Genomic DNA, 23,820 nt, shown 5'->3' on the forward strand with positions numbered 1-23,820 from the left:
AGCTGGGACTCTTTTCATAAGAACATAAGAAATAGGAGCAGGAGTAGGCCATCTAGCCCTTCGAGCCTGCCCCGCCATTCAATAAGATCATGGCTGATCTGTCGTGGCTCAGTTCCACTTTCCCGCCCTCTCCCCATAACCCTTAATCCCCTCTCTTATCAAAAACCCATCAACCCGCTTCTTAAAAATATTTAGCGAGGCAGCCTCCACCACTTCAACGGGCAGAGAATTCCAGAGATTCACCACCCTTTGAGTGAAGAAGTTCCTCCTCAACTCCGTTCTAAACCGCCTCCCCTTTATCTTGAGGCTGTGCCCCCTAGTCCTACTGTCTTTTTTGAGCGGGAAGAGTCTCTCCACCTCTATCCTATCCATCCCATTCATCATCTTATACGTCTCAATGAGATCTCCCCTCATTCTTCTAAACTCTAACGAGTACAAGCCTAGTTTATTCAGCCTCTCCTCATAGCTCAATCCCCTCAACTCCGGTATCAGCCTAGTAAACCTCCTCTGCACTCCCTCCAGGGCCAAAATATCCTTGCGCAGGTGCGGCGCCCAAAACTGCACACAGTACTCCAGCTGCGGCCTCACCAATGCCCTATACAGCTGCAGCAAGACCTCCCTACTTTTATATTCAATCCCCCTCGCTATGAAGGCCAGCATCCCATTCGCCTTCCTGACCACCTGCTGCACCTGCAAGCTGGGTTTTTGCGACTCATGCACAAGGACCCCGAGGTCCCACTGCACCGTCGCCTGCTGCAGTTTTTCGCCCCGTAAGTAATAGTCCTTCCTACCATTCTTCCTACCAAAGTGGACCACCTCACACTTGCCAACATTAAATTCCATTTGCCATTTCCTGGCCCATTCGCCCAGCCTATCTAGATCCTTCTGCAGACTCTCCACACCCTCCGCACAATTTGCCTTTCCCCCAATCTTGGTGTCATCAGCAAATTTCGACACCCTGCACTCGGTTCCCTCCTCCAGATCATCTATATAAATGGTAAATAGCTGAGGCCCCAGCACCGACCCCTGGGGCACCCCACTAGTCACCAACCGCCAATCCGAATAGCACCCATTGACCCCCACTCTCTGCCTCCTATTTGACAACCAATCCTCTATCCATGCTAACACCCTACCCCCAACTCCATGTCCCCTGACCTTCTGGAGAGATGAAGGTTGAGAGGCGACCTGATAGAAGTTTACAAAATGTTGAGAGGAATAGATAGGGTGGACTCTCAGAGGCTATTTCCCCGGGTTGAAATGGTTGCTACGAGAGGACACAGATTTAAGGTGCAGGGAGGGAAGTTCAGAAGTGATGTTAGGGGTAAGTTTTTCACTCAGAGGGTGGTGAGTGAATGGAATCGGCTGCCGTCAGTGGTGGTGGAGGCGAACTCGCTGGGGTCTTTTAAAAGACTTCTGGATGAGTATATGGGGTTTAATGAGATTGAGGGTTATAGATAGGTCTGTAGGTTGGTAGGTGTTGATGTGATCGGCGCAACTCGTGGGCTGAAGGGCCTGTTTGTGCTGTAGTGTTCTATGTTCTATGTTCTAATGCTTATCCCACACAAATGTGGCACTGGTTACAAAATTCTAAAATATGCTGTTCTTTATTCATGCGGATCAGTCGTGAGTCCTATCCAACGTCAGCTTTCATTACTGAGTTTCATAGATATAACAATTATCAGCAATCATGTTCCAGGAATCCTCTCTCCCTTGGGTCATGACAATGGGTGCAGATCCCGATCCTGGAATTTTTTGAAAAATCCATTAACATAGGGAGATGGGATAAAGTGATTGTTTAAGTGAATGTTGTGGGTTATTTTGAATATTGTGAGCTGTTTTAAATATTGTGCATTCATTGTCTCAGCTACTGTAATTGAATTTGTAACTGCTGTCTAAATGTGAGCAGTGCTTTCAGAGAAGGTTGTTGGATGTGGCTTGGCCTGAAGCCTCTTCAGTGAGATGCAAGCTCTGAACAAAAAGATTTTTTTTTTGTCAGCTTTTTAGTTACATCAGGCATGGAAAGACCTCAAGAATGAGCTGAGGAATTACAACATAACAATTGTGAATATCATATGCAACTGATTAACTCCCATACCCATGCTTTATAAATTTATCTTCTTAACTATCCTGACGCTACCAGTACACCTTGGTGCTGTTCCGACATCCACAGAGGAGGTGGAGGAAACCTCTTGACTCTGTGCTGCCAGTGATTAGGGTGTCCTCTGGAAGACCTGGAGAGCCCCAACCCACTTTCAGGTACTGCAGTGAGTCAGTAGCACCCTCCTCAGACTGTGGAGAAGACTCACAGGAAGAGGAGATTCAGATGGGTGCGGCATTCCCGCAGTCACCTAGGCTCTGTTAACCCTCCTCCAAATGATGCCCAAGAACCTCTGGCTGACTCCTTGAGCGGAAGGAACACCTCAGGTGAGTTTGAGATTCACTGATCTCTTTCATATTGACACTGAAGTATGCCAGTAAGTGCCTCAGTGAGGGAGTGCTGCTCCAACAGCAGTGCAGGACCGGTATCCTGGTCCAAGTTCTCTATGGTAGCTGCCACCCTGCCAGTGCTGGCCTTGATGTATTGATATGCTGGTGCTGTTGCCTCTGTTTGAAAGCGGACGGACCCCTCCATGATGCCTTGCGGTCTGAGGAGTGCAACTGACAGCCCTCCTTGATGATCCTGAGCTTGTCGTCGTAGCTCCAAGTTTAGATAGAACCAAGTCCAGAGGCTCACCATCTGAATTGGACTCAGCAGATTCCTGGCTGCCAGCTGTCCTCCTTGGATTGTTGTTTCCACTCTGTTTCTTGCCAGTTGACTTAAATTTATATTCTTCAGTAGCCAAACCTTCTGCCATTGGAAGCAGTTTCTCCTTATTTACTCAGTTACACAATCAAAACATGTCATGATTTGAAGTACCTTGACTAAATCAATCCTTAACCTTCTACATTCTAAGAACAATACCAGCTTCCCTACTCTCTCCACGTTAAATCCCTTGCTCATCCTCTCGTAGACCTTGACATCCTTCCTAAAGTGTAGTGTCCAGAATCAGACACAGTTCTCCAACTGGAGATTGGCCAACAGTTCATAAAGGATTAGCATAAATTGCTTGTTTTTGAGCTCTGTTTCTGTGTTTATAAGGCCTTGAGTTCTGTATGCTTCTTAACAGCTTTCTCAACTTGTTCTGCCACCTTCAAAGATCTGTATATGCATATTATCATTGCCGATGTCTTTGTCACTGCTAGACTTGACTACTCCACTTCATTTTTGGCCAGCTCCCCATATTCTACTGTTCGTAAACTTGAGGTCATTAACATTGCTGCAACCCTGTCTTAACTCCCACCAAATTCTGTTCTTGCATCACCCCAGTGCTTTCTAATCCATGCTGGCTGCAGGTTAAGCAATGCCTCAATTTTTAAATGTTCATCTTTGTTTTCAAATCCCTTAATGACCGGGATTGTCCTTTTCCATAATTTCCTCAAATCTATCATTCTTTGCATTATCTATACTCATCCAATTCTGGCTTCTTGAGCATTTCCAATTTTCAAGGCTGCACCTTTACTGGCACTGCCTTTAGCTGCCGAAGCCCTAAGCTCTTAAATTCCATTCCTAAACTTTTTCAGCTTTCTGCTTCTCTTGCTTCCTTTATACAGCCCTTAAAATTGATCTCTTTGATGAAGCTTTGATCTTTTTGCCCCAAAAATGTCCTTATGTGACTTGCTATCATTTGTTTTATAAGATCTTAGTGAGTGTGTTGAGATGTTTTGTTACGTTAAAGACATAGTTGACATTATCAAAAAGCATAGTGGTCCAACACTGATTCCCAGGAGACATCATTGCACACTTCTCTGCCCTCTGAAAGAAACTGTCGACCACTATTCTCTATTTTCCTTTCTTTATTCAATTTGTATCCATATTGCTAATGCCTCTTCACTTCCTAGGTTTCAATTTTGCTAATATCTATTATTTGGTGTTTTTTTGGTGCCTTTTGAAAGTTCATATACACAACATCAGTGGCATTACCTTCATCAATACTCTTTTTTTCCTTCATCAGAGACTCAGTTTATTTAGTAAAATCCAATTTGCTTTTAACAATTAAGTTCTAACTTTATTGTTGAAAGGCTGCTCCATTTTCATAGGAATCAAAATGTCTTTATAATTCCAATTTTAAACATATCATAGAGTCATAGAAGTTTACAGCATGGAAATAAGCTCTTTGGCCCAACTTGTTCATGCCGCCCTTATTTTTTTTAAAAACCCCTAAGCTAATCCCAATTGCCCGCATTTGGCCCATATTCCTCTATACCCATTTTACCCATGTAACTATCTAAATGCTTTTTAAAAGATAAAATTGTACCCGCCTCTACTATTATCTCTGGCAGCTTGTTCTAGACACTCTCCACCCTCTGTGTGAAAAAATTGCCCCTCTGGAAACTTTTGTATCTCTCCCCTGTCAGCTTAAACCTATGCCCTCTAGTTTTAGACACCCCTATCTTTGGGAAAAGATATTGACTATCTGCCTTGTCTATGCCTCTCATTATTTTATAGACCTCTGAGGTCACCCCTCAGCCTCCTATGCTCCAGAGAAAAAAGTCCAGTCTATTCAGCCTCTCCTTATAACTCAATCCATCAAGTCCTGGTAACATCCTAGTAAATCTTTTTTGCACTTTTCAAGTTTAATAATATCCTTACTATAATAAGGTGACCAGAATTGCGCACTCTATTCCAAGTGTGGCCTTACCAATGTCTTGTACAACTTCAACAAGACGTCCCAACTCTTATATTCAGTGCTCTGACTGACGAAACCAAGCATGCTGAATGCCTTCTTCACCACTCTGTCCACCTGTGACTCCACTTTCAAGGAGCTACGAACATGTACCCTTAGATCTCTTTGTTCTGTAATTCTCCCCAACGCCCTACCATTAACTGAGTAAGTTCTACCCTGGTTCAATCTACCAAAATGCATCACCTCGCATTTGTTTAAATTAAACTCCATCTGCCGTTCGTCAGCCCACTGGCCCAGTTGATCAAGATCCCGCTGCAATTGGAGATAACCTTCCTCACTGTCCACCATGCTATCAATCTTGGTGTCATCTGCAAACTCACTAACCATGCCCCCTATATTCTCACCCAAATCATTAATATAAATGACAAATAACAATGGGCCCAGCACTGATCCCTGAGGCACACCACTGGTCACAGGCCTCCAGTTTGAAAAATAACTCTTCACACCCATCCGTTTAGATACCTAACCCTGGATCGTGTGAGATTTAACTTAAAGCAACAACCTACCATCCATGCGGTATCTTGTCAAAGGCCTTGCCAAAGTCATTGCTAAAGTAAAGAGGATGTCAATGCACTGCATACCTCTGCCGCGCTTTGCTAACTCAATGTTATTATAATTCCTCAGCTCATTCTTGAGGTTTTTCCATGCCTGATGTAACTAAAAAGCTGGGAAAAAATCTTTTTGTTTAGAGCTTGCATCTCACTGAAGAGGCCTCAGGCCAACCACATCCAACAACTTTTTCTGAAAGCACTGCTCGCAGCAGTTACAAATTCAACCACAGTAGCTGAGACAATGAATGCACAATATTTAAAACAATTCACAATTGTCAAAATAACCCTCAACATTCACTTAAACAAATACTTCATCCCATCTTCCTACGTTAAGGGATTTTTCAAAAAATTCCAGGATCAGGATCTGCACCCATTGTCATGACCAAGGGAGAGAGGATTCGTGGAACATAATTGCTGACAATTGTTATACCTATGAAACTCAGCAGTGAAAGCTGTCATTGGATAGGACTCATAACTGATCTGCATGAATAAAGAACATCATATTTTAGAATTTTGTAACTAGTGCCACATTTCTTTGGGATAAAACGTAAGCTTGTGCCCGCAAAAGATGCATATTGACAATCTAAACTGAAATTTACTTTTTATGGAGGGGATCTTGTGATTGCTAATTACCTTTAATTCATGTGCAGCACGTACAACAATTGAAATTTTATTAATTTGGAGTCATTCAGTAATCTTTGTTATTTAAATTTTGGTTCCTCTACTGGGATTGAAACACTAATCAGTTTTACCTTTGGCCATACCCTATCTGTGTACTCGATTTGTTGAAATCTGTCTATTCGATTTTGAGATATATTAGTTACAGACAAGCACGCTGACTGCTTAAAACATAACCATAAAAGTTATTTTTAATGTTAACCTGTGGTATTAAAATAACAGAGTGGGGAAGAGGCTTCCTGTTTTTTTTTATTTTCAGACTAACCTTTAATTTCATCCCTCCCTTGTATTCTTATGTTACTTAAATAGCTTTTTATAATTGTAAAATTATTTTAATTGGCAATATTGCACTCATGATCTTCAATATATATTTCTAATGCACATATATTTGTTTTTTCTTTTTCAGTTACAATACCTCTGCAAAGATTTTCAGGTATGTCCGTATGTAGTATGTTGTTGAAATCCATAGTTTTTAGAAATAACTTCAGCTGTTTCCCAAGCCACTAATGTGCACCTTCTCTTTTTCTAGTGAAGAAAAATCAGATGAAGTCACAAAGCTATTAGGCGACAAAAGGTATTTTTTTATCTCTCCATTCATAGAAAGATGTGTAGTTTGGCTGCTGAAAAGAACATTACCAAACTGCTATTGCATTTTATTTGATGCATCATTTAATAGCAATAACAAAATTTCAATCTCAGAAATTATTCAATTGCAGTGCATTTCCTTAATGTCTTAAATTGGCATTGCTTATATCTGCACCACGTGAACTTCAATCCAAATGACCTGAGTTCAAAATATTTCACAATGGCAAACTTAAAATTTGATTCATTAAAATTTGGCAAAAAATGCACTTGTACCAGAAAATGACCATGAACATGTCATCCAAGAAGGCTGTTCACTACCACCATCTTGAGGGCAGATAGGAATGGGCAGCAGATGCTGGGCTTACCAGGGACTCTCATGAACCATGAAAGAATTATAAAGCTATTGCAGGGAGGAGGTTGAATTAAGTTGCGGAAGTGCATCTTATTGTAAATTGTATTTGTATTTGTATTTGTAAATTGTATTTGTTCTTGGAATACAGATGATACTTGCAAGTTCTAAAGACATGAAGAGTCAACCATATTATGTGGGACTACATCACATGCAGGCTAGACTTGTTGGAGTGTCAAATGTCCTATCTTGAAGAACATTAGTAAATTATTTTTTATGTCAAGTTCATGGGCATTTTCTGGTGCAAACCCAATATTTGCCAAATTTTAGTGAACTCAATTTTCAGAATTTTTGAACGTAGTACATCTGGGTTGCTAGTCCTGTATCATAACCACTTGACTACTGTATCCAACAAACTTCTGGAAATGGCTGCTGATGATGGGAGGGTAGAAGAGAGAAGAGGGGTCCAGTGACAGGAGTGTCATTCAAGTGAACTGCTGTGATGTCAATTCTTTTAAAAATTATTTGTGCTCGAATACTAGTCAATATCATGTAAAAATTGACCTCCAATCTTTGGCCAAAAGATGTTTTACACATTTACACATATCTCATGTGAAAGTCGATCCTGGTTTTTGAGGAATAGTGAAACAATGTACTTGTCATGTTTTTTAGATCAAACACTCCAGCAAAAAGTGTAAACAAAAGTTACTATGGTAATAATTTCCAGATATTGTATTTATACCACCAATGCTATTAGATTATTTACACTTTATTCGCAATATCGTCTGGTACCATGCTCCATATGGTGTCCTACAAAACTGTTTGAGATAAGAAATACTGTCAGTAATGAATCCATCCAGAGGTGGAATGTCTGCAAAAACAACAGACGCTACCAACGTTATTGAGTCATCGGAAGCTGCGTTTTGCCAATCCCATCTTTTAAGCCAGCCTATGCTTTAATACCTGGTACAGCCAGTCTTTTTAATTTCCTGATATTATGTCATATCTACCAATTCGTTTGGATGCTGTACATTTTTGTCACATTTTCTTTTGCTGGTATTTTTCTCTTTCACGGGTTGCAATGAAGAGATGCTTCTGGGAGGCCCATGTTCTCTGCCAAATGACATTGAATAATTAAAGTGTGAGATACATATTTATTTGTAGATTTAAAAGTGCAATTTGGTGATTAAGTATGGTTTTGCCCTCATTGCATCCAAGAAAAGAATGTAGGCTCTGGTTTTGCTGCCTACCATTAATTGATAAACGTTTTCATGTTTTAAGATAACAGTTGCTCAATGTGCATGGATTTCAATCCCTCAAATATTACTCATGCCTAACAATTTGTTCTAAAAAAAAGCTTAACTTTTAGCCAAGTATGTACATTATTGAAGACGATGAATGGTAACTTTAAAATTTTCTGTTCTTGTCCCACCAGGCTGAATACCCTTGTTGTTGGAGGAGATTCTGGATTTATTGAATTATATGCATATGGAATGTACAAAATTGCAACGGTTGCACAGGTATAATGCTTTTTGCATAGATTTGTTATGAAAATTGTCAAGTCATGTTTCTTTATACTGCATATTACTGGACAATATTTGTATGTTCAGACTATTTCCAGGCTCAGTTGGCTGGACAGCTAGTTAGTGATGAAGAGCAACGCCAACAGTGCTGGTTCAATTCCTGTACTGACTAAGGTTATTCATGAAGGCCCACCTTCTCAACCTTGCAGCTGTGGTAATCCTTGGGTTAAATTAATACCAGTTGCCACCTTCCTCCCCAAAGGGGAGAGCAGTATATAGTTATCCCGGATTACAACAATTTTACTTTTAGGTATCCCTCAAAATATCCCTTCTACTGACAACATAGGAGGAGAATGATGTAGGATGACCAGGCCTCCTCATTCCCCCTCATGTATTATTTACATGGCATACCTTTCTCTCTGCTTATTCTGTGTTCTTCATCCAGGGATTAAGCATTCCCCAAGTACAAGTGACAGGGAAACAGCCATGTGCATCTGAAATACTTTTATAAAATAACACTTGCGTTAATTATAGATGAGGTTTACTGTAAATTTTGCAGTTCACTTTCTTTAACACTTGATTAATTTTCTTGACATCGTCACTATTTGCCATTGTTTTCATTTGAGATATATTTGCCACTTTTACTTGTGACTTTTTACAAGCTGTATTTTTAAGTTGGTGCAACCCAATTCTGGACATGAGTCTTAATGAGTACAACTCCCTGTTTACAGAGTTTATGGGAGGATTTAAAGAGGCATCAGAGAGAGAGAGATGTGTTTATATTCTGAGGTAATTGCACCATACCCATCCTTAGCCAACTACCCTTGTATGCAGAGCAAATTACATCTACCTGAATGTGCCTGAGGAGATCTGCCTGTGCAGCTTGTGATTCACCAGAGAAACAATCAGAAAGATAAGCTGGCAAGATTTTATATTCAACAGCAAAGGCACAGCACTTACTGTTCATTATGCTTACAACTGTCCTGTGACATTATAGGAGCTTTTCATGGCAATTCATGGTTACTTTGTAAAACAAACAAAAGTGTCTCTTGAATTACTTAGACTGAATAAGCTGCACAGAGAATGCGGAGTCCAAAATAGGAAGTATAAATTAGAATATTTAATTAAATGTAATATCATGTATAGAAAACAAAATAAGGAGAAAAAATATAGAATTTAGAAAGAGAGAGAGAAAAATATTTTAAAGTTTAAATTTAATAAAAACTTCCAACAATAATTAAATTCTTTAAGAATGAGACTCCACACTTGTAGAAGTAAGGTAAAAAGATTGTATGGCAATACCTAACTTATTATATTGTTCAAAATTCACTTAGAATCACAGGTGAGCATTAGGCCAGTCATGTCAGTGCTGGTCCTCCAAAAGAACAGTGACCCGTACCCATTCCCTGCCTTTGTCCTGTAGTATTTCAATTTATTTTTGAATAATGATCCAAGTTCCATTGCAATGACTTCAATCATGCCAGAAGGTTGGCCTCCTGGAATATGAACTCCCTGATTAAGGAGTCAATTGATGGGCCAATAAGACATCTTTTCCTTGTATTTAACCAGGAGTGTCAGTTCTTCTGGGACTCCTGAAGGTAGACTGCTGACTGATAGCTCTCTGTGTATTGCTGATGGAATTATAAATAAAGGAATTTTGGTGGAGGGACTTCTACCTCTGAAGACTTATTACACCCATTCAAAATTCTCAATTAAACTAGCCACCACTACGTTTTCAGGGAGAGCATTCCAGATCCTAACCACTTGCTGCATGAAGGAAGTTTTCTTCATGTCACCATTGCTTCTTTTGCCAATTACCTTAAATCTGTGCCCACTAGTTCTCAATATTTACATCTAAAGGATTAATTTCTGTCTATCAAATGCTCTCTCAACTTTCTGTCCTCCAAGGAAAACAGCCTAAATGTCTCCAATTTATCTACATAACTGAAGTTCCTCGCTCCTTGGACAGCAAGGATATCCAACTTAGGCTCGTGACTTCCTTGACTCTGTCATGAGCGAAAGGTCAATACAGTCAAGGATTGGGTACTATCTGAATTGTGGTTATGCAAATCATGGGTGTTGAAGCAAAGGTCCAGTTGTTTGGACAGATCAAGTACTCGAATTTTAAATGGTATAGAATAGAAAATCATTCTCAAGCATTTTCAGAGGTGAACTGAGACAGTGATTGATGTGAAAAAGAAAGAGATATTAGGAGGGGTGACCATAGTCAAAGAGGTGCGTTTTAGGCATTAAAGGGTATTAGAGAAGTGAAAGAGTTTGGAAACAGAACATTGAACTAAAGAGCTTAAATGACCAAAGGAATAGCACCATTGGAGAGTGGGAGAGCAGGGAGTGTTGCAATAAGAACATAAGAAATAGGAGCAGGAGTAGGCCATCTAGCCCTTCGAGCCTGCCCCGCCATTCAATAAGATCATGGCTGATCTGTCGCTGCTCAGTTCCACTTTCCCGCCCTCTCCCCATCACCCTTAATCCCCTCTCTTATCAAAAACCCATCAACCCGCGTCTTAAAAATATTTAGCGAGGCAGCCTCCACCACTTCAACGGGCAGAGAATTCCAGAGATTCACCACCCTTTGAGTGAAGAAGTTCCTCCTCAACTCCGTTCTAAACCGCCCCCCTTTTATCTTGAGGCTGTGCCCCCTAGTCCTACTGTCTTTTTTGAGCGGGAAGAGTCTCTCCACCTCTATCCTATCCATCCCATTCATCATCTTATACGTCTCAATGAGATCTCCCCTCATTCTTCTAAACTCTAACGAGTACAAGCCTAGTTTATTCAGCCTCTCCGCATAGCTCAACCCCCTCAACTCTGGTATCAGCCTAGTAAACCTCCTCTGCACTCCCTCCAAGGCCAAAATATCTTTGCGCAGGTGCGGCGCCCAAAACTGCACACAGTACTCCAGCTGCGGCCTCACCAATGCCCTATACAGCTGCAGCAAGACCTCCCTACTTTTATATTCAATCCCCCTCGCTATGAAGGCCAGCATCCCATTCGCCTTCCTGACCACCTGCTGCACCTGCAAGCTGGGTTTTTGCGACTCATGCACAAGGACCCCGAGGTCCCTCTGCACCGTCGCCTGCTGCAGTTTTTCGCCCCGTAAGTAATAGTCCTTCCTACCATTCTTCCTACCAAAGTGGACCACCTCACACTTGCCAACATTAAATTCCATTTGCCATTTCCTGGCCCATTCGCCCAGCCTATCTAGATCCTTCTGCAGACTCTCCACACCCTCCGCACAATTTGCCATTCCCCCAATCTTGGTGTCATCAGCAAATTTCGACACCCTACACTCGGTTCCCTCCTCCAGATCATCTATATAAATGGTAAAAAGCTGAGGCCCCAGCACCGACCCCTGGGGCACTCCACTAGTCACCATCCGCCAATCCGAATAGCACCCGTTGACCCCCACTCTCTGCCTCCTATTTGACAACCAATCCTCTATCCATGCTAACACCCTACCCCCAACTCCATGTCCCTCGACCTTCTGCAATAACCTCTTGTGAGGTACTTTGTCAAACGCCTTCTGAAAATCTAGAAAGACCACATCCACCGGCTCTCCTCTATCCACCGCCCTAGACACATCCTCATAGAATTCCAGTAAATTTGTCAGACACGACTTCCCTTTAATGAAACCGTGCTGCGTCTGCTCTATCAAGCAATTCCCTTCAAGATGCCTCGTAATTTCCTCCTTAATGACAGATTCTAACATTTTACCTACCACAGACGTTAAACTAACCAGCCTATAATTCCCCGCCTTTTGCCTGGCACCCTTCTTAAACAACGGCATAACATTAGCCATTTTCCAATCATCCGGCACTTCCCCGGAATCCAGCGACGTCTGGAAAATAACCACCAAGGCATCCACTATCACCTCCGCCATTTCTTTCAGAACCCTGGGATGCATTCCATCCGGTCCTGGGGACTTGTCCACAATCAGCCCCTCCAGTCTGTCGAGCACCGCCTCTCTAGTAACAGTAATGTCATTAAGACCCTCCAGTCGTACCACCTTTCCATCGCTAACACCCGGCAAATTATTCACGTCCTCCTCCGTGAAGACAGAAACAAAAAAGTTATTCAATACCTTAGCCATATCCCCATCCCCTACCACTAGGTCCCCTTTCTCATCCTCTAAAGGACCAACGTTCACCCTAGCCAGCCTCTTCCTTTTTATATATTTATAAAAACTCTTGCTATCCTTTTTTATATTAAGCGCTAGCCCAGCTTCATAGTTTCTCCTACCCTTCTTTATCAACTTCTTTGTCAATCTTTGTTGACATTTAAACCTCTCCCAATCCTCTTCTCGCCCACTACTCTTAGCTACTCTAAATTCCTCCGCTTTTAATTTAACACTTTCCTTCACCTCCTTCGTTATCCATGGCTTATTACCTCTCCTCCTACTATCCTTTTTGACCATCGGAATAAATTTCTGCTGAGCACCAAGAAAGATCTCCTTAAAGATCCTCCACTGCTCCTCAACAGACCCTCCCTCCAACGCGCTCCTCCAGTCCACATTCGCCAATTCTTCTCTCATCCTACCGTACTCCCCTCTATTCAAACAAAGGACGCGTGTCTGGGAACCCACTTTCTCCTCCTCCATCTGCACCAGAAACTCCACCATACAATGATCACTCTCCCCAAGAGGATCCTTCACCACAAGGTCCCTAATTCTACCCGCCTCATTACATAGCACCAGATCCAAGATAGCTCGCTCCCTCGTCGGCTCCAACACATACTGTTCCAAGAAACTATCCTGGCAGCATTCCAAGAACTCTTCCTTGAGCCCCCGCGTCCAACATGGGTCGACCAATCAATATGCAGATTGAAATCCCCCATAACTACGGCCGTCCCATTCCTGCACGCCGCACTTATTTGCACATTAACAGCCCGCCCCACCTCCAGATCATTATTCGGGGGCCTATAGACGACACCCACCAGCGTCTTCCTCCCTTTGCTGTTCCTAATCTCCACCCACAACGATTCCACCCTCTGCTCCTTGGCTCCAATATCATCCCTTGCTACCACCGTGATGCTATCCTTAATCAGCAGAGCTACGCCCCCCCTCTTTCCTCCTGCCTATCCTTCCTAAACACTTGATAGCCTTGTACATTCAGCTCCCAGTCCCTGTCACCCTGCAGCCACGTCTCTGTAATGGCCACCAGATCGTATCCATTTGTGTCGATCTGCGCCACCAGCTCATCCACTTTATTCCGAATGCTTCGTGCATTCAGATAAAGCGCTTTCATCCCAGCCTTCACCTGGACCCTATTTGCCGTAACGCCACCAACCATACTCACGCCCCCTACTCCCTCTATTATTGGGACATCCTCGGCCTCTTCCCTTACCTGTACCCTCTCTGTGACAGAAATAATTTTTTAAAGATTGTAGTTAACCATTTGTCAGTCAAAAAGTTGTTAAAAGTTTAGATAGACTAGTAGGGCACAAACTTGGGATGGAGATGTGCCTGCTAAATCGAGCATTGGTGCAAACTGAACATTAGGAGTGTTTTACACGTACCTCTCATCACGGAGTGTCCGCTAAAATTAGTCAACAGCTTCACTTTAATGTCAAAATATCATTGAATAATCAATTGCCCTGAATTTTCCTGCTAGCACTGTGATCACAACCATGCAAATTAGCCATTCAGACTCACTTGGCTCACTCTCTCTTCTGAAATAAATTTGGATTTAAGAACAAACTATAATTTGTAGATTTAGAATCTTGGGCTTGCACTATTAAGACATTGGCATTTTATTCCTGTGTTTTATTTTAAGCCTCATTTCATTTTCTTTAAATTTCTGTTAAATGTTTTGACACCATATTTACTTCTGCCATTTAAATTGTAAATATGTTGGACTTCCAGTGAGGCTATCTTTTATTTCAAATATTTCAAAAGGAGACAGTAGAATTTGGGGAATAGGTGATGCCAGGAAGATGAGGTGGCGCTAGCGATGTACTTACCAAACCAGTTATTGACCCACCAACCCACATATATCCACAGAAGTACATGCCTTCAAAGGCTACAGTTCATATACAAAGCTGTGATCAGGATATGCTGAATGTCACAGTCTGACCTATATATAGACAGGCTCTATCACCATTCATTAATTTCCAATCTTAGGCTCTTTTAGCAGCGTATCAGTTAAGAAAGTGACTGATGCACTGTTTACAAATCCTCTGATGTCTGAATAACCAGTAACTGCATGAAAGTGCTCTTCATTTTGCCCAAATTACAGAATTCTCCAGAGTTGATCTATAATATTGGCACCACCCATGTGGCATTTTGAGCTGTCATAATTCTAGAATACTTGTAAATTGTTAGGACAGCCAGCATGGTCATCAAAGTTGAATTTAGTGCAAGTCAATACTAGGGCAGCAAGAATGATCTATTTCTCGTGAGGTAATCCAGTATCTCCAGACAGACTGACCAAAATAGGATTGGCTCTTAGATGGGCAAAAGTACCCCTAAAAACATGACTTCAGACAATTATCAAATAGCGATGACAATTGGCAGAGTTCTAGTGCAATCAAGTATACACATCCATAAATAAGGCTTAATATCTAAGTATCTTAAAGCAACACTTGACATACTTGTTCCAATACAGTTTGGAAAAACTATCTAGCATCAAGTAGATGTAGTGAGGCATAAGCTACACAGACCAGTGGGAGGACAAAGACAATCAACCAGAACCAGGAAATGGTGCCATGAGTCTGCCTGCATGCTAATCAATTCTTGGATGCTACCTTGTCCTAAATATCCAATTCACCCGAAGCATCACCATCTTTATGGCCAAAATCACCCTTGCCTATGTTGTCGGTCGCTATATTTCAACTGCAATGGATCCTATTCTGTCTGAATACTGAAACGTTATTAACAGTACCAGCATATATCAAGAGCACTTTGGATATCAGAAGAGCATATTGAAGCAAATAATATAATGGTATTTGTGATGTAACAGTAGTTCATTGGGAAAGAAAGGATCTGAGGCCTCTAATGACTCTGTGGGATGTGGGATTTGGATTAGTCAAAAATGGCCTTTTGTTTTGACATGTTGCTTGAGAGTACAGTTCTTCTTTTATTTAGAAGATGAATAGTAAAACCTATATCAATGTTGCACTAAAAGTGATTTCCTTCTGTAGATTGCAGGCCGCTGCCTGGATCTTTGTTTGTCCAGTGACCTGAAAGCATTGTCTGTTATCACAGAAGTTCAACTATCCAAGGAACCAGAACCAATTATCAGTTACTTTCAGGTAGATTTTCCTGATGTTTGCTCAGAAATGTATTTAATTTCTAATCAATTTGATTTAGACTTGAATGATTAATAAAACTAATGTTTCGTAATAACTTGACCTTGTAGCTATGTGAAAGCTCTCTCTGAGCTTGCAACAGAAAATGATTACTGCTGATTAGGATGTCAAATTCAGTGAGCTGCTGGAATTGCTGTTAAACTATGATTATTTGGTTCAACATCAGTTAGAAGCATTGTGAATCAAGAAGGTACTTAAACAAAACTTGTAATTTTGAACTGAATGTTGACTTGTATTTTATGATCTTATCATTTGTTTTCACAGTTGGATACCACCTTGCTGTCAGATTGTTTGCTTGAGGTAACTCGCATGGCCCGAAAGTTCACTCATATTTCAACACTGCTCCAGGTACGCACACAGTTGCTAATGTTAACTGGTTGAAATCACCATCTTGGAGATACATTATTCAGACTATTTAACTCATCTGTCCCTCTACTGTCTTTTGTCCCTCTACATAAGTTTTGTTATGTCTTAAGCCAAAGATGTGCAGGTTAGGTGGATTTGCCATGCTGAATTGCCCCATAGTGTCAGGGGGACTAGCAAGAAGTTATGGGGATAGAGTCTAGGTGGGATTGTGGTTGGTGCAGACTCGATGGGCCAAATGGCCTCCTGCACTGTAGGATTCTATGATTCTGTGAAACCCATAACTGGGGGTTTTTTTTGATGGCCAACAATCTGTCACATAAATAAAGGATTTCATTTTAGCTTTGCTTTCTGACGGTTCATTGGGCCAGTTGGATACACTGGGAGCAAAGAGAAAGTTCTGTTTTCACGTACAGCCATACTTGTGACTTAACTAAGTACGATCAGCTAACAGGCCAATAAGTTCTGAATTCAGTTCCTAGTCTGCTGCACATTCACTGCACTTGACCTCTGCTGCTAGCCCAAGAAGGAGGGGAAGGTTATTGCTGAAGATCAATAGCAATGAATCTTTCTGAAAAGCTGAATATATGGATGATTGCCTGCAATATGATTGTGTTCTGCGATGGTAGTTTCCCCTTTTAAATAGCCTCTTTAGATAAAATATTATGATGATTGCATAAAGAAAAGTCACTTGCTGAGTAAAAGAAATGCATTCAGAAATCTACAAGGGGGTGATTCTCCCATTCTGCTGCACTAATTTTTTAGTGCAATAGGGCAGGAGATTTAAGGGGGGGATTAGTGCATAACCTATGCTAACCTGAGCCTGAGACTGAATCTCTGGGAATGCTAGCCGGTGAGAGGGGTAGGGGGGCAGCACTGCAGGGGCAGTGAGGCTGGCCAGCAATCACAAGACTGGCAGACAGGAGCCAATGTGCATATGCCAATCTCGATGCTGACAGATTAGTGCATACGCATTTTGCCAACCTGTCCACTGATTTTTCACGTGTTTCACGCTAATGCACTCTGCAGTGCACAACGCGTAGGAGATTCTTCTCTGAACCCCCACTGAAAAAATCAGTGTGATTTACTCCAGTTTTCATATGAATTCGACAATGAGAATTTCTTAGCAAGTCTTTTGATGATGTCCATGTTAAGTGCTGTATACTTTCTTTAAGAGTGCATTGTTTTGGGTATTTGTCATTTTTTAAAAAGCTGACATTAACAGACTTTTTAATGGAGGAGGAAGGTTTAAACTAGATCCAAAGTATTTGTCTTGGTGAAACATGGGTCACAGCATTAATTGTAATTTCAACACTGAACTCATAATAAGGCAGTGTGGTTAAGAATACAAGTCTTCACTTGTCTTTGCTCAGAGTTTGCCAATATCTCCTCGGTCATGTGCATATGGGAGTTTCTGGTAAGGAAATCAAAGAGCGCTATTTAAAAAATAGATTATGTTGGCCATTGGGTTACTTGCATTGACCCCTGGACAGCAATATCGTGACAAAGAGTTTATAAATTACAAGATTGGATAATTTATTAATTGATAAACTGTTAACAAAAAGTCAATCTTGATTGACTTGTTTTTTTTTTAATCATGAACTTCCTTATTTTTAAATTTAACAGTACCAAAAGCTGTCTTTGGCCTGCATGTGTGAAGCATGGGAGGACATTTTAATGCAAATGGACTTGAGACTGACAAAGTTTGTACAGGTGGGTGTCCATGTAAAAAAAAATTACAGGTCATTCTATTTTATCTGTGCAATGCATTAAATTTTGTTTTTTGCATTTTCACTCATACCTACAGCGTAAATCATGTTCTTCAAGAGCTTTTAGATTTAAAATATATTAGTTAATTCCTTTAGATGTGGAGCAGAAGTAGTCCATTCAGCCCATCAGGTCTGCCCCATCATTCAATGAGATCATGAATGATCTAATATGATAATCCTCAACTCCACTCTCCAGTCTTATCCTCATAATGCATTCCATTATTGATTACAAGAAATTGAGGACTCATCTTGCATTTTCTGCATCGTATTCAGTTTTTCACTGTGCACAGAAGTCCTTGCTTTCATGTTGAGGACACCTTAATGCGCTATTTATCAGAATATTTCCAAGAACAAAAATGTAGTCAAAGAGAATTTCAGTTGACATCAGTTGTGAAGCTTAATAGATGAGATGCTTAAACCTGCTTTTCTTGTTAAGCTTTTACACTCTGTTTTCACCCAACCATCACCTTCTAATATCTCCAGGCTCAGTGTTAATTTCTATCTGTACTTCTGTTAAATATCTTGGAATATTTTCTTATGTTAAAGACGCTCTTTAAGTACTCATTGTCGTTCTTTTGATTGTAGACTGATTGCAGATTATCTTGCTGCAGTAGCAGACTGTTTATCTTTGATGTAGGAACTCAGTGTATTGCATGTGGGCCTATGCCCAAGGCATTCTCCGTTTTGCTAGCTAGTTTATTGCAACCTTTTGGAAGCTGCCGCTTTTCCAGTTTTATTTGCCTAGGGAGAGTGCTTTCGCACTGTAAATCAAAGAACTGCTGTAAATCTTTGAAGCACTCAGCTTTGGGTGCACGCTGGCACAGCGGTTAGCACTGCTGCCTCTCAATGCCAGGGACCCAGATTGAATTCCCAGCTTGGGTCACTGTCTGTATGCAGACTGCACATTCACCCTGTATCTATGTGGGTTTCCTCCAGGTGCTCTGGTTTCCTCCCACAATCCGAAAGACGTGCTGGTTAAGTGGATCGTTCATGTTGAATTCTCCCTCAGTGTACCTGAACAGGTGCCGGAGTGAGGCAACTAAGGCATTTTCACAGTAACTTCATTCAGCATGAATGTAAACCTACTTGTGACTAATAAATAAACTTTAGTGAGCGGCACGGTAGCAAAGTGGTTAGCACTGCTGCTTCACAGCTCCAGACCTGGGTTCGATTCCCGGCTTGGGTCACTGTCTGCGTGGAGTTTGCACATTCTCCTCGTGTCTGCGTGGGTTTCCTCCGGGTGCTCCGGTTTCCTCCCACAGGGCAAAGATGTGCAGGTTAGGTTGGTTGGCCATGCTAAATTGCCCCTTAGTGTCCTGAGATGTGTAGGTTAGAGGGATTAGTGGGTAAAATATGTAGGGATATGGGGGTAGGGCCTGGATGGGATTGTGGTCGATGCAGACTCGATGAGCCGAATGGTCTCTTTTTGTATTGTAGGGTTTCTATGATTTCACGCCAACAGCAGCTAAAATCAATCACTATGACTGAGAAGGACCAGTCTTTCCATCCGATTACAACACATTCAAAATATTTACATTAGTACTTTATTTTGTGTTTGCAGTTAAGCTTCCAGAGCCTCACCTCAGCATGCAACCAATACTGCAGTTAATTCAAAGGGTCCCTAGTTACAGCCACTTGCTATTTCACTGTACTTCCAAGAATCCACCCCAGTAAGAACCATAGTGGAATTTACTACACGACTTCTGATCAACAGGAAGTACATTTTTCTCTCTTGACTCAGCTTTGGAAACCATCAACAAAGGATCATCTTTGTTCCCAGTCTGATATTTCTGTTCAGCTGAGGAATCTTCTGCCATTTGTGCTGATTAAGTAGATACACGCGCAGACACCTACTTCATGTTTCTAAAATCTGAACTTTGCCATTCTTCTTATTTCATTTTGGCAAGGCCATCTATTCTATTGCACACTACAGTTTCCAAAACAAATAAATATTTTGTTTTGTTTGGACCTTGGGGAAAGGTTACTTCTTAAAACGTTTTTAAAGAATAATTTAACTATTTGTTCTGCTACTCAAAATTTGAAATCAGATAACATTTTAGCAGATAAACTCAAAATCTTAATCCCTACATATTGTAATCCTAAAAAATGGTGATTACTGCCTGCTCTGGATGTCAGTCTATTGCAAATCCAAAGGGAAATTTGAACTAATCAAAGCTCTCTGAAAGATATGATGGATCCTTAAAATTTTAACATCTGTATAAATGCAGTCTTGTGGGCTGAAAACCTACATACTGAAAGCAACTGAGGAACCTTGAAAGGGATTGGTGCAACATAACTTCTTTTAACCTGGTGCTATGGGGGTAGTAAGTAACAAAACCTCTTCTCTGATTAACTTGGTGCTTAAGTTACTCAGTAGGGCATCTTCTCAGCAGCCTCATTCATTAATTCTAGTCTCATGTTTAGAACGTAGGAATCAGATAAACAAAACTTTACATAAACGTTATGTTTTAATTCATGGAACTAAGTCCTGACCTAATAAAATATGATATAAAACATCCCTTTACAACATGGGGATTCAACTGAGATTATTAAAATGAAGAGCCGTGATTTATTTCATTTGGCAGTAAAATTTTAGATAATTCCATCATCAAGCATAATGCTGCAAGATGTAGCTTAAATGCTTAAGATATTCTAAATTGGGAAATTAACAATTGCACAATAGTGGTAAAGTTGAGATCACCTGATATGGACTGCAAGTGTATTGTTAAAAATGTTGATCCCTCAAGTGTATTGTTAAAAATGTTGATCCCTCAAGTGTATTGTTAAAAATGTTGATCCCTCAAGTGTATTGTTAAAAATGTTGACTATATGCAGTAGTCCTCATGCTGTAGCTAAATCATGTTGGATGAAACATCTTCTATTCCTATGCACTGATGGCACATGTAGAATAGGTTGAGGTAATTAGAAAATTTGAGAGCGGTTATCCAAAAGTGCAAGTTACATCATATTTTCTGTCCGTGCTGCACTAGATTCTCAAGGTACGTAGCAGGGCAATCCTCAAAGAAATTGAGAAATTGTGGAGAAATGTTTAAAGGGGATCTGTCTACACTTGAGGGAAACTGCACAGAACTGCAATATACCAGAGCAGATTTAGTTTGTCATTTTGCAAAACATGTCAGTTTACCAATAAGCCCTTTCTTTAACTCAGGTTATGTGTTCTGTAGCTATTGCCCAAGCAGAAGAGTAGTTTTGTCATCCTGAAAGATGAAGTATTACAAATATGACTTGTATGCTATGTGTCAGCAAATGGTTGCACACTGTGCAGTCAGGTTACTTTATGATGGCTTGCGGTGTTATGCTTTTGGATATGTGTGAAGATGAGACAATTCTCCATGTCATCTTGAGGGCAGGTCCTAATAAACACAAACTGAAATAAAAGAGCTTTAAAAGGTTGTGTGAAGGTTTGACATAGGTAAATGGGGAACTGGTCCACTTTAGTTTGTGGCAGTTAGACTTGGGGCATGTACCTGATAAAAGGTGCAAGAATCTTGCTCTGATCAAGATTTATCCAAACTCAAATATCAGGTCTGTTCTCTCTCTACAGATGCTTTCAGACCTGCTGAGATTTTCCAGTATTGTTTGTTTTTGTGGAAGAATCTTGTCTTGACCTTGTACCCTTCTATCTACTCCCAGCTTCTACAGGTCCTGTGTACAACACTGAGTCTGGTCACCATATATTGCCAGAAATGGTGTACTGCTGTTTTATGGGAAAAGCTCCCTAAAGCATCACATTTGAAAATCCTCATTACATGTAGTTTGATCAGCTGTATATTCGTTCTGCCATATGCCAAACTTTCACTTAGTGCTGTACCTCTTCATTTCTTGTTCACAGATCTTATTTCATACTTCCATATTGAATTTTTTTTCAGCCTGACATTTGTCCTTCTTCCTCAACCCTGCTTGTTTTGGACAAATGACAAATATTTTTCGTGTATTTTGTAATAATATAATGGCTGGTGCAATAATTGTTCTCACGTAAAGCTTTTTATAAATTAAATATGTGCATTCTTTCAAAATTGATCCACTGGCTAGATTCTCCAGCTCTCTTTTCCCCATTCATTGTTAATGACTCTGGTGTGCAATTTGGAGATTTTTAAACTTTGCTAAGTGTTTCCATTGTTTTGTAATAATTTATGCTGCTGATTTAGCCTATGGTAAGAGATTATATGTCATAGAATCTTAAGTATTATATTTTTGCTTTTAGGAGAAAAGTACAAAAACTTCAGTACAGGAGGAGTTCATGGAACTACTAATGTGGGGTAAAGCTAGGTAGGTTTGTTGAGGCAGTTTGCCACATCTGCGTATGATTGCATTTGTATGTTCATCATAACTTGGTCTCCAACCACACTAGTATTTAGTATGAAATAAAAGCAGATTGCAAACAGGGTGTTTTGTCTTGTGCTTTGTCCGCGAGAGGCATGGAATGGGTAGCTAGGGAATGGAATTGTGGGGTGGGGAAAGGGAGGGGGACTGAAAACAATGACTTCAGTCTTCCCAATATTTAATTGAGGGAATTAAATAGTATTAGATATTGGATAATTTAGTAACAGGGTGCAGGCATTGAGTGAGGAGGTAAAACTGGTTGTTGTTAACATACATGTTTAAAAGTCATTCTGAGATGGTACTGGAATGGGAGCGATTTTAGCAGACCAGAGCTGGACTGGATAGTGGTTTACGTAGGCAGATTGTATATGTCATAACATGTTGGGGAAAAATGGACAAGTCATCAACAAATTTATATTTTCTAGATGTGACCTAGACTTAACTTGTTTTGTTTTGTAGTCCAGAGTTGCAGTCTTTGTTAATGAACCAGCTGACAGTTAAGGTGAGTGTATTAAAAGATACAAATATAGAAATACATTTTCTTTATAGATTCCACTAGAGATTTTGAATATGCTAATGTAAATATGTGTGGTAAGGATTTCTCTTCTCCCTAACTTGATGCTGTTCATTTGTAAGAAGTACAATTGATTAAATTTTTGTATAAACTAATCTTTTGCTTTGTTTGAAACTGACAGGGTTTAAAGAAGCTTGGCCAGTCAATAGAGTCATCTTATTCTAGTATTCAGAAGCTAGTTATCAGTCACTTACAAAGGTAGAGTATTATCCTTTTTGAACTGAAAGGGTTGGGACTGTTTATGTACTTTGAGATTGTTTATTCTGCTAAATTGCATTTCCAAGCCTTTATAGCAGGTAATTGCTGCAATGTATTGGGTGGGATTCTCCAGCCATTCACGCCAGCAGAATTCCTTGGTCCAGCTGCTGTGAATGGAGATTTGGCTAAGCATCAAATCCTCTGTCCTCGCTTGCAGTGGCAGCCGGTGTGAACAGTGGGTTAACTCTGGTCTATGTTTTGTTTTTATGACATCGCAATTCGGAGATATTTTGAGCAAATACCTTTAATATTCCTGGTTTTATGTTGATAGTATAACAAAGTATGCAAATTCAGTTCTAAGTTTGTGAACTGAATGATACTTTGAGGAAAAGTTTTTTAAAAATGGAGTAGAATGTAACTGAGTGGTTTGCTGTTGCAGTCGCAATATAGGCCATTAGCCTTGTGAAGTTACTTCAGCTTTACTCCAACACTATACTTGTGGATCAGGATTTTCCAATTCTTGCTTAGGGAGCATTTCTTTTTGGGCTGTAACTTCATGTACGAGAAGATGCACTCCTGATTCCAACAGTACTTCCAGCCCCAAGATCCTTTTACAGTGAAGATGGGTTTTCCAGCCTGTACTCAGGAACAGTTTTCAAATTGCTAAATAAAATCCAATAATGGGTGCATTTAAAACCTAAGTTATATCATGAAAATCAAGTGACAAGGTTCCCAAATGGACTGAAGCAAACTGGTATAAGCTACCTGCTGCAACTTGT

The 23,820-nt window shown here is 40.5% G+C and overlaps 1 protein-coding gene across 3 annotated transcripts in view; it reads left to right on the forward strand.

Annotated features, from left to right (window-relative positions):
* anapc4 (anaphase promoting complex subunit 4) overlaps positions 1 to 23,820 on the forward strand; it is a 98,827-nt gene that overhangs the window by 19,463 nt on the left and 55,544 nt on the right. For all 3 annotated transcript variants that reach the window (XM_080189285.1, XM_080189295.1, XM_080189276.1), the window contains exons 6-14: positions 6,420 to 6,446; positions 6,543 to 6,587; positions 8,383 to 8,467; positions 15,626 to 15,736; positions 16,058 to 16,141; positions 17,783 to 17,869; positions 22,151 to 22,215; positions 22,729 to 22,771; positions 22,965 to 23,041. In XM_080189285.1, coding sequence (XP_080045411.1) covers positions 6,420 to 6,446; positions 6,543 to 6,587; positions 8,383 to 8,467; positions 15,626 to 15,736; positions 16,058 to 16,141; positions 17,783 to 17,869; positions 22,151 to 22,215; positions 22,729 to 22,771; positions 22,965 to 23,041 — 624 coding nt within the window. The remainder of the gene's footprint in view (positions 1 to 6,419; positions 6,447 to 6,542; positions 6,588 to 8,382; positions 8,468 to 15,625; positions 15,737 to 16,057; positions 16,142 to 17,782; positions 17,870 to 22,150; positions 22,216 to 22,728; positions 22,772 to 22,964; positions 23,042 to 23,820) is intronic.

Source organism: Carcharhinus amblyrhynchos, chromosome 1, assembly GCF_965287045.1.
Source record: "Carcharhinus amblyrhynchos chromosome 1, sCarAmb.v2.hapA, whole genome shotgun sequence".
In the NCBI taxonomy this organism is placed as follows: domain Eukaryota; kingdom Metazoa; phylum Chordata; class Chondrichthyes; order Carcharhiniformes; family Carcharhinidae; genus Carcharhinus; species Carcharhinus amblyrhynchos.